This window comes from Chrysemys picta, chromosome 5 (assembly GCF_011386835.1).
Source record: "Chrysemys picta bellii isolate R12L10 chromosome 5, ASM1138683v2, whole genome shotgun sequence".
In the NCBI taxonomy this organism is placed as follows: Eukaryota; Metazoa; Chordata; order Testudines; family Emydidae; genus Chrysemys; species Chrysemys picta.
The window spans coordinates 122,584,678-122,601,379 of NC_088795.1; the positions used below are offsets into that span (position 1 = coordinate 122,584,678).

The 16,702-nt window shown below is 42.6% G+C and overlaps 1 protein-coding gene across 7 annotated transcripts in view; it reads right to left on the reverse strand.

Moving 5' to 3' along the window:
* The window catches only part of DOK7 (docking protein 7), a 143,958-nt gene that overhangs the window by 114,256 nt on the left and 13,000 nt on the right, over positions 1-16,702 (reverse strand). For 5 of the 7 annotated variants that reach the window (XR_010601945.1, XM_065598256.1, XM_065598255.1 and 2 more), the window contains 2 exons: positions 15,819-16,019; positions 1,711-1,830 (listed from right to left, as the gene is read on the reverse strand). Coding sequence is in view for 5 of the 7 variants with exons in the window: in XM_065598256.1 (XP_065454328.1) it covers positions 1,711-1,830; positions 15,819-16,019 (321 nt within the window). In the remaining 2 variants the exon portion in view is untranslated. The remainder of the gene's footprint in view (positions 1-1,710; positions 1,831-15,818; positions 16,020-16,702) is intronic. The other 2 variants (XR_010601946.1, XM_065598258.1) reach the window with 1 other exon arrangement.

The following is a 16,702-nucleotide window of genomic DNA, read 5'->3' on the forward strand; positions in this document are numbered from 1 at the left end:
ATTACAAATGCAAAAAACAGCATATAAAATTAGTGAGCTGTTATGGGCCTGATCTGCCTTTCTCTCACTGGTTTTATTTACAGTGGTATACAACCATTGATTTCAAGGACGCGAAAAATGAATCAAATGCTGTATACAATATGCATCTAATTTTAAAATGGCAGGACCGAGAGGTTTTTTCAATCTTTCCATAAATTTCACATCTAAACTGTAGGAGAACCTCAGAGTTACAAACACCTCAGGAATGGAGTTTGTTTGTAACTCTGAAATGTTCCTAACCCTGAACAAAACATTATGACTGTTCTTTCAAAGAAGTACAACATTGACTTACTACAGCTTTGAAACTTTACTGTGCAGAAGAAAAATGCTGTGTGTGTGTGTGTGTCTCTCTGCTGCTGCCTGATTGCGTACTTCTGGTTCCAAATGAGGTGTGTGGTAACTCATGATAGCAGTTTTTAGGTATCTAAAAGGGTGTCATAAGGAGGAGGGAGAAAACTTGTTCACCTTAGCCTCTAAGGATAGAACAAGAAGCAATGGGCTTAAACTGCAGCAAGGGAGGTCTAGGTTGGACATTAGGAAAAAGTTCCTAACTGTCAGGGTAGTTAAACACTGGAATAAATTGCCTAGGGAGGTTGTGGAATCTCCATCTCTGGAGATATTTAAGAGTAGGTTAGATAAATGTCTATCAGGGATGATCTAGACAGTATTTGGTCCTGCCATGCGGGCAGGGGACTGGACTCGATGACCTCTCGAGGTCCCTTCCAGTCCTAGAATCTATGAATCTATAACTCTGAGGTTCTACTGTAAATCTTTTATATCACATTTCAACACAAGAGATTGGTTTGGTTGCATGTTTACAGCAATGGTAAAAATCCTGTAAAACTATTCTTATAATGAAAACCATTAAATTCCCCTAGCTATGGAAGTGCAAACATTTGCTAAAAATGTGAAATCCCCCTTCCTCCACCATTTTAAAAGCTTCCTCCTTCACCACAGAAACTTCACAGCTATTGTTCGACAAGCTCATCTTCCACCTTCCTGCCCTGCTTGACATACTCCTTCTAACTCCTCCTCACCTACTAAAACCAAAAGGCCATAGAACTCCTGCAAGATCACATCTAATTTCTTCTCTGAACACTACAGTGCATGCAGCATGTACCACAAAACAGAAAAAGGAATTTAATCCTTACTCACCAGAGAAAAGCCTGACCTGCAAGATTGAGATCAGGATATAGGGGCCTGGTCCAAAGCACTAGAAGTTCATTGGGAGTTTTTCCAATGATTTCAGGGGGCTTTGGAATGGGCTTCAGATGTCATCTAGCCCCAAAATTAGTATTCTAGGGGTTTGGCTCAGCAAATTTTCAATATTACAACCAGCAGCCAGATTCAGATATGGATCTAGGTTCAAACTGGAACTATTTAAACCCCAGATTTGGTTTGGGCCCATCTCTATTCAGAATATTATATTTTGGTACAGTTAGATAAGACCAGGCAAAGGCCAGCAGCAGCAGAAATATGAATGAGCTAGAGCAGCAAGGGAAACTGGGACATTCAACTGATAAATCTGTACTGTGACATTTCAGAATGAAAATCACTTTGCACTTTCCATGCCCAGCAAGTGTCTGCAAGCTGTAATTCCAATCTGAGCAATAAGTGCTAGACAGGGCAAGTTCCTACTTTGCACGGTTACTCTATACTTCCTATATTAACCTGGTAGGACTGGACGCAACCCAAAAGGGCCTTTCGTCGGGGAGATGCCACGAACGATACAGTCGAACAGAAAGCTGATCTGCTCTCCTTCGGCACAAGAAAGGAAAAAGACACCAGCCCCTGAAAGAAAGCACAACAGTAATACAGACTTTTCATCTGCACGCATAACAGAAACATAAAGATTAAACATTTATACGTGGTGATCAAAAGAATGTTGTGTGCTAGTCATGAAAGAAATCAGTGAGATATTTTCTGAGAAAAAAATAAAAGGAATAAATTTAATGGCAACACATTTTGATCCGAGAAACTGTAAGCAGCAGACTCAATCATTTCTACCTTCTCAGTTAGCTTTCTGAGAGTCATGCAACCAAAAACAAATTAAACCAAGTCAAAATGGGAAACAACAGCTGCCTGTTTCTTATATTCATATTTCTACATCAACTTTCTGGGGTCAGAGCTGGATCAGTCTTCTGCTTTAGAACTTAGGAGATTTGTTTACATATCAAGTATTTACTGTAGAAATCTAAGTCGTAGTTAGAGATGGGGCTGAGCAGTGAATTTCAGACCTGAACCTCTCCCAAGTTTAGGAGCGTTTGGATTTGGAACATAGGAATTGCCATGCTGGATCAGAACCAAGATCCATCTAGTCCAGTATCATATCTCCAATAGTGACCAGTACCAGATACTTCAGAGGAAAGTGAAAGGACCCCACAGAGGCAAATGTGGGATAATCTGCTCCCCCACATTAGGTCTCAACCTGACCTCCAATAGTTTAGAGATGGCTTAAGTACTGAAGCATGGAGGTTAAATCTCCCTTCTTAAATTTTTGATAGCATTAGGGTTGGATTAAGGCCTTGAACTGTGACAGGCCTGACTCTTGAAGCTCGGGTATGAATTTTCCCATAGTTTATGGGGTGCTTTTTAAGTTACTATACACAACACCTAGATATTGTGATGATTGGTGAGCTATGAATACTGATAGACAAACAGATCTGTCCACCTTTCTTCAGGCCCATAACTGACCACAATCAAAGTGCAACTAAAATGCCTGAAGCTGCGGCTGGTGGTTCAAGAGCAGAAATTGGAAGAGACTCAGTATGTGTTGAGTCAACCACGAAGGAGCAGTCTGCAGTGTGGTCTGCTCAAATGTTTGGGCTGCAGCCTGCCTCTGCACTTGCTGCTGTTTAGAATTCCACTGTCTGAGGTCTATAAATACACAGAAGACTTGTGGCTTTAATGAAACAATGTTTTTATTTTAAAAAGTTTGGAAAACGTTAATAAGGTACAGGACATTTTGTTATCAATTATGGCTGAATCCTGGTTCCAGTGAAGTCAATGACAAACTCCCATTGGGTCAAATTCTGTTTTCAGTGACCCCGGTGTATAGCCAAAGTAACTCCACTGAAATTAAGTAAGTTACTCCATATTCAGCCCAATATAACTAAGAGCAGAACCTGACCTATTATTTTCAAACAGGTCAGGACTTGGTCCACAAAGAGTTATTTTTCTGCAGAGTACTATAAGCTAAGAAATATTTTACCCATTTTCCTGCGTACCCAAACTACTCGTATCAGTTCTGTGTGCCTATTATTAACAGAATGTAAGGTGATCCCACGAGTTGTCATCAGATCTTTACCCTTCATTCTGTTCTAGTACTTTGCTTTCCATTCATTAAGAATAGCACTCAGCAAACTTAGAATAAGAATCCTAAATAAGTAAATAAATAAGCAAGCTTTGAGCTGTGTGTTGTGTGGCAGGCTGGATAGCTCAGGGATTGCTAGTGCCATACAGAATCCTTTACTTCTAGGTTGCCAGAATAAATCCAGCTCAGGTCAGACATGACCAAAAAATTATCTTCTGTTGCTGGTTTTTTGCTGCTCTCAGTCCAGTTCCCAGTGGACAAGTGTCCACATCAGAAAGGGCTTTGCCATGACTGACCACCTCAGCAGAGACAACAATGACTGAACAGGCATCAAGACTGAACTATTATATGCACCACCCTAAAGTGTTCCTGCAAGTTGGATTTGAGACACACTAGAAGGGCAACGTGTGGAAGCTTGTGCCCTGCAGTGCGGATAAACAGAAGATTTCAGCCATTATCCTCCCTGTGACACAGGCCCGTAATCTGGGCATAATCTTTGACTCGGCCCTCTTTAGACTCTTCCAGCCTGTATGTAAATCCTGTCACCTCTTGCCACAGAACATGCTCTTGTCCAAGCCCTCATCATCTCCTACCACAGCTACTGTCATTTCCTTCTTTCTGGCCTTGCCTCCTCCTTCCTTGCCCCACTCAAGTCCATTCAAAACACTGCTGCTAGAATCATCTTCCTGACTTATTGCTCTGGGATGCTATCCCTGTTAGTGCCCTTCCATGGTCGCCCACTTCCCCATCACAATAAACAAAACACCTCTGTATTCATCTTCAAGGCCCTTCATCTTATAGTGCCATACTGCCTATGAGATCTGGTATTCTATGGCAACATCGTCCTCCATCTTTGTTCAACAGCAGCCTTTATTAGCTGTTAGTGCACATCTTGCTTAAGCACTTTTGTGTTTTCACCCATGCTGCGCCTTACATATGGGAAACAATTTCTGTCAAGTTGTCACCTTGTCCTCCTTCAAGTCCCTTTGCCATGATGCCTACAAACCATTGCTGCCTGACCACATTTGGACAGGCTTCTGTGCATGGATCCTTGTAAGTGTGGACACAAGCTTGCCTTCTGCCCTCTTCCCACGCCCTCCTCCCCCCTCTCCCCCCCGCAATTAGCAGAAGCTTTGGTGGAGGTTCCTACTGCCTACCCACCAAACACTCCTTCCACTGCCATGCAGGAGTACAACAGGGCTTCCATGACATGGAGGGCCTTCTGAAAGGGGGATAACTTCCACCAAATTGCATAAAATTGGACTCAACAACCTAAAACTTAATTTAAAAATAGATCAATTCCTACCTGCGCTCCTGAGGGCTCCGATACAACAGCTACTAAACAGACTTATGACTTTACTGGAAGTAAAAGCAATGAATTCAGAGACCCAGTGAGAGAGAAACAGAAAGACAATCATGTTGGCTTCTGCAGCAAAATAAATATCGATCTATCTAGGTTCTCTTATGTGCCTTTTCACAATACTGTTTGATCCCCACCCTTAAAAAGAAGTGACAACAGTGACCTCTGTCTCTTGCTTTACCAATTAAAACTAGATTGACAATAAGGAAAATAGTAGTTTATGAGTCCTGGTAAGATGCTACATGGTGGATAGATAGACTTCTGGTGTGCTTTTAAATGTTAAATATGTATATGCAGGTGACTACTACTTATTTATTTCTAGTGTGTTAAATTTCTAATTGAGAAGTTCTCTGCTACTAGAAATTATACAGCTCGGTCGTGCATTGGAACAGAGTTCACTGCACAAGCATTTGGAAGCTCAGGAATATGTGGTATGCATCACTGTAATACCGTGCAGCTGTTTACTAGATTGAAGAGCTCTCTCTTCGTGGGTAAGGGACTTAGTGGAAAGCAGCCTGCAACCAATCATGCAAGACTGAAACACTAAGCCATTCGTTAGTGACAGTTGGCAGTATGATACTGTACAATCAGTCCTCAAAAGTTAAAGAGAAATTATGATAGGGAAACCGGTGGTGAAACTAAATAATATCTTGCTGAACTTTGCTTAGTGTTTTTTTAATTCTACATAAAAAACCCCACAGAAGTTGATCTGTAATTATACTGTGGAATGGTATGCACCGGCAAACTATTTACATGGAACCCCAGAACAAGTAAGACTCTGTGTGTCTGTCTGTGTAGGAGGAAGGTTCATAGTTTTCAGTGAGTTTACTACACGTGAAAAGTGCCATGTAGACAATCCTGTGGACCGAAGTCCACAGAAAAAGTACTACACAGCAGCAATGCAAGTTTCTTCACACTTTCCCATCAATGTGCCTTAATCCTGACCTTGAAGGACCCCCTGTAGAGATGAGATAGCTCAGTCAGGCCTTGTCCTCTTTTTTGAAACTGCATCCATTAAGAATAGAATAGTCAGCTTAACCCAGTTTACCTCTCCTAGACTTGCATGAAACCTCCAGGGCCCAGTTAGCAAAGGGCTAGCCATGGTAAAAATGGTTGGCATGGAGACTTTACACAAACCAGAACTGCCCAGAAAAGTCTTCCGCCATTACACACAATCTATGCCTCAATGATCCCCTCCTTATCATTTGTCTTCAAGAAAAGGCCCAGTGACCTCCCCATGCAGAGCTCCTTTGATTAAATGGCCCCCTCTGCTCTCCCTTGGGCTTCATGGGGGTGCCAGCAGGTTTTTCAAGGGGCACCCACTGTAGTGGAGAAGCTAGGAAGCACCCACTTCCCTGTCCCCAAAATGTCAGTGAGATCACGGAAAACACTCCTGCTCCCATTGCCAGCCAGCTGCGTACACCCTAGCACAGTAGCTGGCATCGTCTTAAGGGTTCTCCTCCTAGGAGATGCACTTGTGGGGAAGGTAGGGCAGCTTCAGACCAGGCTTAGGAACATTTTCTCAGTCTTGGACTGAAGTACACAAATGTACTAGAACCTGAGCCCAGGCTGAATCTCAGTGGCTTTTTGCGCATCCTACATGAATTTTTCACAGCACCCTCTAAATCAAAAAATCTCTAAGTAAAGGGTAACAATTTGTGGTCACTACAAATCTACACTATATTTGAACCAGTCATTACCATGTGAGCAATTCCTTCCCTAGATAATTCTTTCCATTTATTTTTAGCCAAAACACATTTACAAAAAAATGTTGTGCGTATTGTGCATACAATATCCCTGGCCTGAATGCACACTTGTTTGCAGCTACTGGAAACAGAACAAGAAAGTACTTTCCAATCTCTGAAATTGTAGTACAAAAATAGTGCTGTTAAGGGTAAAAGAATCAGAAATTAAGGTAAACTTGGGTTGGGTGGATGTTTTGTTTTGCAACTTTAAGAATAATCAGTTACTCCCATGGAAATGCTGTTTGATTTAAAATATATTGGCAGCATGTTCTTAAATATTGTCCCACCTATCTGAACTGGGCTTGTAAATCTTCTTCATGCTGGCAATTTAGTTGTGCTAAGGTGGAACGTGTTCAAACTCCTACCTGAATCAATAATTATCATCAAAGTACATTTGTTTTAGGTTCTTCTATAGCACCTGCCAGCACAGGTTATTAGTGCCTTACCTATATTGATCAATTTAGCTTCACCAGGGGAAAGTATTAGGAGGAAGCAAGGCGCAGTCTCTGTGGTAATATTCAGACCCTCTGTGTCTCATGGTTTAAAAAAAAAAAAAAAAAGTTGGCGGAGAGAAGGATAGTTCAGTGGTTTGAGCACTGGCGCTGCTAAACCCAGGGTTGTGAGTTCAATCCTTGAAGGGGCCATTTAGGTATTTAGTTGGGGATTGGCCGTGCTTTGAGCAGGGGGTTGGACTAGATGACCTCCTGAGGTCCCTTCCAATCCTGCTATTCTATGATTCAGTAACATCCAGAAATGAACTCTGTTCTCCTGAAAGCCAGTCCAGTGCTTTAACCGCATGACCATCTCCTCCTCCTCCTAATAATGAATATGTTCTTGTGGCATCTATTAATAAAATCTTAAACTCGTTCTGACTGGGGAGTAAGAGTGATAGTCTGAGGGAATAATGATGGATTAACATAAAGCAAGACTACTTTAGAAGACTCTACATAACACAGAGCACCATTGTTACGATGACCTAACAACTAGTATTAGAATGTAGGACTTATCACAGTAACTCAAATAAAAACACACTTCCCAATACTCTACATAAGGTTTTGGAGTTTATGGAGGTTTTGGAGAACCTAGGCAGCCAACTTGTGCAAATATATGCTTTCAGCTCTTTTTGTAACCAGATTTCTTGTGTCTATAAAATTAATCCGTCCCTTTAACTGGTGGTCTTCATTAAATAGCCTTGTTTTGATAGTACAGGACAGTAAAGAAGAATAAGGGATGAGGAGATGGGAGAGTTAAATATATGCATGAGGATGCGCTCTTCTGTGCCACAATTTTTTCTGCAACAATCGATTAGAGTAGCATTCTGCCTAGGTACTGATTCAGAAAAGCATCCCTGTTTGGGACAGCTCTTCAGCAAATTCTTAACTGAGACTTAAAATTAAGCATATGCTTAAATGCTGTTGTGTATAGGGATGTACATAAGTGCTGTCCTGAACCAGGGTCTCACTCTGCAATTAGACACCCATGGATGGCCCATGCTAACTGACTTGGCTCACAGGGTGACCAGATGAGAGACATGAAATACTGGGACACGGGGCGACAGGGGGGTCGTTGCCAGAGGGGAAAAAAAAAAAAAGCCGCCGGAGCATAGGAAAAATTGGTGGGGGCTGAGCACCCACTGGCAGCTCCCCGCCTCCCACCGCACCAGCTCACCTCCGCCTCCCGAGTGGGCTGCCACGTCCTGCTTCTCCTCCCTCCAAGCGCTTGCACCACCATACAGCTGATTCGCGCAAGCCTGGGAGGGAGGGGGGAGAAGGAGGAACGTGGCGTGCTTGGGGAAGAGGCGGGGCCAGGGCAGGGATTTGGGGAGGGATCCAATGGGGCAGGGAGGGGCCAGACACAAGCCCCCTCCGCCTGTGCGCCAGGGTGCAAAATATCGGGACAATTTGCATCCCGACTGAACATCCATCGGGACGCGGGACAAACAAGTAAATATCGGGACAGTCCCGCTAAAATCTGGACGTCTGGTCACCCTAGTTTAATTGCAGCATAAACATTTAGGTTCAGGCTGCAGCCTGAGCTCTGGGACCCTCCCCCCTCACAGAGTCCCAGAGCGTGGGCTCTAGCCGAAGCCCAAATGTCTACACTGCAATTAAACAGCCCCTTAGTCCAAGCTTCACAAGCCCGAGTTTTTAATTCGGTATAGACATACGTTGATAATGTTTTGAATGTTGCTAATTGCGGATTATATAAATATGAAACATTTTGGTGCAACTTATAACAAATAAATGCACACGTTCTTGCTCTTTTGTAGCACATGTACGACTTGCAGACGATGGCACATCTTTCAATGGGAACTGTGGGCATTCAGGACCTGAATATATCAGCTGCACACTCTTGATCATAGATTAGTGCCCCGCTTCCCACCCCCAGCAGCAAAAACACCAAAATAGAAATATATGCAAATGTTACTTTTAAAAATAAAAATGAAAAAAAGTCTACAGGGTTCTTCTTAGCCTGGTCTCAGAATATTCCCACTGATTATTTTCCAACATATTCAGTAAACATGGATACTGCTCATAGCACACTCTGCATCAGATGACATACTGCACATTCAGTTACACCTATAAAACTCATACTACATTATGGCTAATATATACTTTGTGGGTTTTTTTAAACATGGATTACAGAGCCATAGCAACACCAACATTCATAACACCAGACATTGATAAATAGTTGACGACCATCCAGAAGTCAGACACTTCACCTGCACAGACTTAACCATGTGTTTAAAGACCATTTTAATCAACACCATATCAAGACATACAGCACGTCTTCCTGGGTCTGTGAAAATGCCCCATTCAATAAGAGATAGCAGGCCTATTTCTTTTCTTACTGATAACAGTTTTACGCTAACTTCAGTGGCAATACTCCTGATTTACCCTGTGTACGTGAGAGGAATATCAAGCCCTTTGTGTATCCTAGGATACTTAAGTAGCTAAACGTATAAACGCCTATCATTAAACTAAAACATTATTTACTATGTGCGATAGACCCTCAATAATCAGCACTTTGTTAACTTTGCAAAAAATGGGTGATCTATCCTATCCCTTTCTTTTGAAAGACTGAAGAGATGATGTAGCAAATTCTGTATTGCTAAAATGTCATTCTTGCAAAATAAACTACAGCACATTTACTTGTACTGTATGAAGTATACACATAAAACTAAACTTCAACTGACAAAATAGAACATATTACATTTGAGATGCTTTACATCCTTGAGTTTTATCATTTTTATTTTGTTCACTAATTTTCACCATTCATTAATGTGAATTAGTAAGTCTGTATTTTATTGACTAAAGCAATAGTGCATGAAATATATATACCAAGATTCTTGATTAACAACATCTCCTCATTAAAAAGAAATGTCTGAGCACCTCCTATATATCTTTAGTAATATACAATGACATTAATATACACTTCATTATTCACTACAAGAAAAAACAGTATATTTGCTAGTTCCTACACAATATATTTAATAAAGTGAAAAATACAAAACTTGTAAGGTCTATATACACTTACACAATCATGATTCAACATCAGCATATTAAATAACATCACACAGATCAATCACTCTAACTCTATCCTTTTCTATCAGCACATCACACTGAGAAAATGCATAGAACTCTCAAGTAACGTACCTTGGGACTATATTCCTTTCCAAATTGTAACTATAGATTATTAATACAATATAGATAATAAACAGTATATATCCATTTCCATTAGAGAACGTAACAAGGGGGAAGGTTAAGGCTGGCTGGGTACTACAGATCAGGTATTGGAGTGGATTATATGGAACTGGCTGGTTCAATTATCTATTCATTTCTAGTCTTTCTAATGTTTAGGTGAGTATTTCTTACAGGTATATAATTTTTGCGAAGAAAGTGTAATTTAGGGGTAGCGAGGGTGGTGTAGCTGGACTCTGCTAAACACATTTTCGCCCTTTACTCTTTTATAACGGCTTGTGAATAGTCAGTTTCAGTTAACTTTATGAGAGCATGTGTATGGGCCAAATCCCACCCTGAGGTGTCTAGGTGCCAAGGTTCCCCAGACAGCAGAACTCAAGCAGTTCCACTGCCAGAGGTGGGACGGTGGCAATTTGGGGAAGCCACAGAAGAGGTGCATACCCTCTACATGGCATAGATCTTAGCTCCATTGGGCCTCTTTGTGAAGAAGTGCGCAGGGAGCATTCAGAGGCAGACACAGTTGAGCCAAGCATGGGACTGAGACAGAAGATCTACAGCTACCTTACAGTCCTTTGCCTTCACCCCACAGAGGGGGCTGCAGGGCCTAATAGTGTTATCCGGGTGGAAAAGCCTCTATAGGATATTGGTGCTGCCACTCTATGGCCTTTAGGAGTGAATTTCTCCCCACCTTCCCTGGGGAGCTCATCAGTGACCAGTCAACTCCTCCTGCTGAACATCAATGACCGGATTGTCCCCTAACTTAGTGGTTGAGAATCCCTGCCCTAACTGAAGGGACATTCACTATTCCTTACAGAGTTGCACTCTGTGAACACTTCATGTCCTTGTATGTCCTCTTGTAGCCATGTTACACAATGAGGTGGTTTGACCGCAGTAGTACACAGCACCATGGCATAAATTTACTGGCCAGCTGTGAGACAACCAGCACAACTGCCTTCCCCAAAGTACCCAACTCCTGCAATGAACCATGCATTTCCCAGATGTCTTGGCTCAGTCAGAGCAGCCAATGAAGAAACATCCTTCCAGAGCTGGATGGCTGCTAAGTTAGCATATTTCATTTTGGTCTTCAATTACCCCTAACATTTCTACTGTCAAGAAAGAAAACTAAAAATGGAATTGCATCCAGTCATTCTCTTCTCATGTACACTAAGTAGCAGTAAATCTCTCTGCTTTACACCCGCGGTAATAACATTCTCCTCTTCTCAGCTAAGCAAAGCACTAAACAAATGAACCTTTTAAACAATGCAGATTTCAGATACATTTTCAGTGGTTACTGAAACTCTCCTTGGGAAAGGGAGGGGAAGGCACCAGAGAGAAGTGTTGAGGTTTTGTTTGTTATGGGCACATGAGGCCTGGACTTCATATTAGTTTTCTATTTGCCAGTAAGGTACAAAAACTGCCATTTTCACTTTTGAGAAATTTCAGGAAAACGTTAGTTTTTTTCCAATGAAAGTTGCTAAAACAAAACACTCTGAAGCCAACATGTTCCAATTGCAACATCCCACAAACCACAGAACTGCTCATCAAGACAACATTTAAAGCCCCCATTACTCAGAGAGGGAAGGAGAATGTCTTCTCCTGAGGCATCTGTTTGAAGAGTCAGGGGAAAAATTGAAGCCAAAGCATCGCAACACTTTTGTACCATTTATCTAGTACAAATCACAGCACTTCTTATCTCCAAGAGAGCCTCAGTTCTAAGTGAATACAGTACTCAGTTCAAACAGTGAAATGATATACTGTCTCCTTTGAGGTGCTTAAGTTAATAAATATTAATACTAGATTTAATCTACCAATCTGTTACTAAATTTATTTAAAGGTTGCTTGGCATTTCCATGATAATTCCCTACAGTGTTGGGATGAGGAGCTAAATATTGCAGCTGTTTCAGATTTCATCAGTTCAAAACTTGGTACTCTGTACAAGTTGTCAGGAATCAGCAACAGCTTCTAAAGGACTTTTCACTCAGTTTTAGATGCTTCTGCATAAACCCTACACGGTAAACTGCTCCATTCAAAACCTAAATACATTTAGCATTTTCAGCTAGTAACTAAGGGCCACATTTTCTAACGTGGACTCTGAAATTACTCCTGCAGTACAGCATACACATCTGTTTAAACACACAACCGTAAATTGCATATAAACAGTTTTTTTCACATGCAAATCAAGTAGCTGCACCTCTGACTTCATGATCTGAAAGTGAAAATGGATATGCACATAACTGACAAGCACAGTTCCAAAGTTTGCTTTTGAAAATGTGATGCTAAAGGACTGCTAGGATTTGGCATCCTGAAAAATTATATTAGAGTGATTGATGTAATTTTGATCAACTGCTAGATTTGAATGGATAGATTGATATGACAGTTTAGTTTAGTAAAATAAATGATACACTGAGACTTGGTTCCAGTGGTGGATTAATGCACAGGCGCATGGGTCCCATGTCACAGGACCCCAGCAAATTTGGGGGCTCCAGCAGGAGCACCGGAACCTGGGTAGAAGTGGGGGGGGAGCCACCAGCAATGGTATTGTAGCCCCGCTCCCTGCTCCTCCTCTTCCCTCTGAGGCTCTGCCCCCGGTCCAGGCCAGAGGCTGGAGCCGCCCAGGAAGCACAGGCCGCTGTGAGGAGCCCCTGGCCCGTGTCTCCACCACCCAGGCAGCTGGAGGATGCAGGGCTCCCCACAGTGGCCCAGGCTCCCAGGGTGGCTCTTACCACAGCCCAATTCTGCCGGTCTCCAGCCTCACCAGGGGGCAGGGCCTCAAGGAGGAGGAGGAGGAGGAGGAGCATGGGCAGGGCCCCATGGTGAGGGGGGGCTAAAGGCCACATCAGGCCCCCACCAGGAAGAGGCTGGCGCTGCTAGTAGGGGCTGCACTTCACAGTGGGGGAGCTGATTACCTTATCTCCCCCCACCACGAAGCACAGCCCCTGCCACCGCTGCTCCACGCCTGCCCAAGACTACTACACCCATGTTAAAAAGTGGGTGGGCATGGCCCCCTCACTGTCTCCCCCCAGTTCTGGTGCCCGTAGGCCCCCGGGGTGTTGGGGGCCCCAATATTCTTTGTGCCCAGGACCCCAATAAATCTTAATCTGCCTTTGCTTGGTTCCAAATAAATTTCTCTGAAATACCCAGAATCATTAAGGTGTGTAATAACTAACCTATATAACCACAGGATTTTATTTTCATTATCCTTGTCCTCCCTCCCCCTTTCCTTCTTTTGTTTCTTAAATGCCTTTGTTTTTCCTCATCTCAAATTAGACTATAAAACTCTTCAAGGCAAGGACTGTCTCTTACTTATTGTCTGCAAAAACGGAACCATGATTCTGGTTGTATTGAGGCCTACAGGAAACAACTATCCTCTACTACAATACAAATGATAATATAATCTTAGTTTAATAGATTTAAGGCCAGAAGGAACCAACTAGTCTGACCCAGAGCACAGGCCATAGAATTTCATTCAGTTATTCTTGTACTGAGAGCAAAAAGTTGTGTTTGATTGAAGTACACCTTCTATTTGCTACCCAAGATCCATAAACATGGAAATCATGGACGCCCCATCATCTCAGGCATTGACACCCTAACATCAGGCTTGCCTGGTTAGGTGGACTCTCTCCTCAGACCCTACGCTACCAGCACTCCCAGCTATCTTCGAGACACCACTGACTTCCTGAGGAAACTACAATCCATCGGTGATCTTCCAGAAAACACCATCCTGGCCACTATGGACGTAGAAGCCCTCTACACCAATATTCGACACAAAGATGGACTACAAGCTATCAGGAACAATATCCCCGATAATGTCACAGCTAACCTGGTGGCTGAACTTTGTGACTTTGTCCTCACCCACAACTATTTCACATTTGGGGACAATATAAACCTTCAAGTCAGCGGCACTGCTAGGGGTACCCGCATGGCACCACAGTATGCCAACATTTTTATGTCTGACTTCGAACAACGCTTCCTTAGCTCTCATCCCCTAACGCCCCTACTCTACTTGCGCTACACTGATGACATCTTCATCATCTGGACCCATGGAAAAGAAGCCCTTGAGGAATTCCACCATGATTTCAATAATTTCCATCCCACCATCAACCTCAGCCTAGATCAATCCACACAAGCGGTCCATTTCCTGGACACTACTGTGCTACTAAGAGATGGTCACATAAATACCACCCTATACCGGAAACCCAAGTGTAGCGGTCAGTACCTACATGCCTCCAGCTTCCATCCAGGACACACCACACGATCCATTGTCTACAGCCAAGCTCTAAGATATAACCGCATTTGCTCCAATCCCTCAGATAGAGACAAGCACCTACAAGATCTCTATCAAGCATTCTTAAAACTACAATACCCACCTGCTGAAGTGAAAAAACAGATTGACAGAGCCAGACGAGTACCCAGAAGTCACCTCCTACAAGACAGGCCCAACAAAGAAAATAACACAACACCACTAGCTGTCACCTTCAGCCCCCAACTAAAACCTCTCCAGCGCATCATCAGAGATCTACAACCTATCCTGAAAGATGATCCTTTACTCTCACAGATCTTGGGAGACAGACCTGTCCTCGCTTACAGACAACCCCCCAACCCTCCTAAAGCAAATACTCACCAGCAACCACACATCACTGAACAAAAACACTGACCCAGGAACCTATCTTTGTAACAAAGCCCGATGCCAACTCTGTCCACATATCTATTCAAGTGACATCATCATAGGACCTAATCACATCAGCCATACCATCAGGGGCTCGTTCACCTGCACATCTACCAATGTGATATATGCCATCATGTGCCAGCAATGCCCCTCTGCCATGTACATTGGCCAAACCGGACAGTCTCTACGCAAAAGAATTAATGGACACAAATCTGACATCAGGAATCATAATACTCAAAAACCAGTGGGAGAACACTTTAACCTGTATGGCCATTCAATGACAGACCTGCGGGTGGCTATCTTACAACAGAAAAACTTCAAAAACAGACTCCAACGAGAGACTGCTGAGCTGGAATTGATATGCAAACTAGATACAATCAGCTCAGGATTGAATAAGGACTGGGAATGGCTGAGCCATTACAAACATTGAATCTATCTCCCCTTGTAAGTATTCTCACACTTCTTATCAAACTGTCTGTACTGGGCTATCTTGATTATCACTTCAAAAGGTTTTTTTCCTCTTACTTAATTGGCCTCTCAGAGTTGGTAAGACAACTCCCACCTGTTCATGCTCTCTGTATGTGTGTGTATATATATATATATATATATATATATATATCCTCAATATATGTTCCACTCTATATGCATCCGAAGAAGTGGGCTGTAGTCCACGAAAGCTTATGCTCTAATAAATGTATTAGTCTCTAAGGTGCCTCAAGTACTCCTGTTCTTTTTACCTTCCAGAAAGGCATCCAGCAATATTCATGCAGCATCCATCACACCAATACTATTTTTGTCTGCATAACAGTGCTCAGTCCTGCAGCTTCTTGCACACATGAATAGTCCCACTGAAGTCAATGGGACTACTCATACAAGAAGAGCTTCAGGATTAGGTCCCTAAATTGCACATTAACCAGACTGGTATTTATTTATCTACAAATATATTTTAAAAAACTAGAACTTTTAAGTGAAGACAGTTTCCATTCATACTTACAGAAGCCGCACCTGGTGCCCCCTTCAAAGATGAATCCATTAGGGACCGCTCCATATCGGCGCAAATCCGAGAGCTTCCATTGCCCCATGACCGTGGGTGGAAGGTCTTTTACAAGGACTAGAATGTCATTGCAGAAGTGAAGAGTAGCCAGTCCACTCTCCAGCTTAGTGCCAGGTGCTACAGCAACATGAAACCTGTGAACTTAGGGGGCAAAAAAAATACAAATAAACCAATTAATTATGGTAGAAACAGAAAAAAAGGCAAGCATGTTTGTAACAGAAACCAGTTTATTTAATAGTACTGTGTAGACTGAGCCCTAGCTACTATGCCATTTGGATCTACCATTATCAGATAAGGAACTCAGAGCATTTTTTTCCCCCTCTAATAGTTCTGGGTAGCACCCAGATAGCTTGGCAACGGCAGTAGGGTAGCCAGCCCTCCAGGATTGGCCTGGAGTCTCCAGGAATTAAAGATTAATCTTTAATTAAAGATGAATTAAATATTATGTCTTGTGATTAAATCTCCAGGAATAAGTACAACCAAAACTGGCAACCGATCAGTTGCACAGATATTAGGCCAATTTAGCTTTTGGAGTAATGCATTCAGGCCGTGAGCCATAGTTCAGCAACATGACCGACTAGAGACAGCTTTTCCCAAACATCCTTAAAGGGTGATACGTTCCTCAGTGGTTTTGTTTCCTACCCCTATTGCCTTGCCCGAATGATTCGCCTCATGTTTAACCATCAGGACCTGAGGACAAATATATTCATCCCCAGATAACTGAACTCAAATAGGGAGTAGAATCATCCAGAATCTTGGCCACACTCTACCTCAATTCCATTGATTGCTCAACTCTTTGCTGCATACCCCCCCACCTCCTTTAC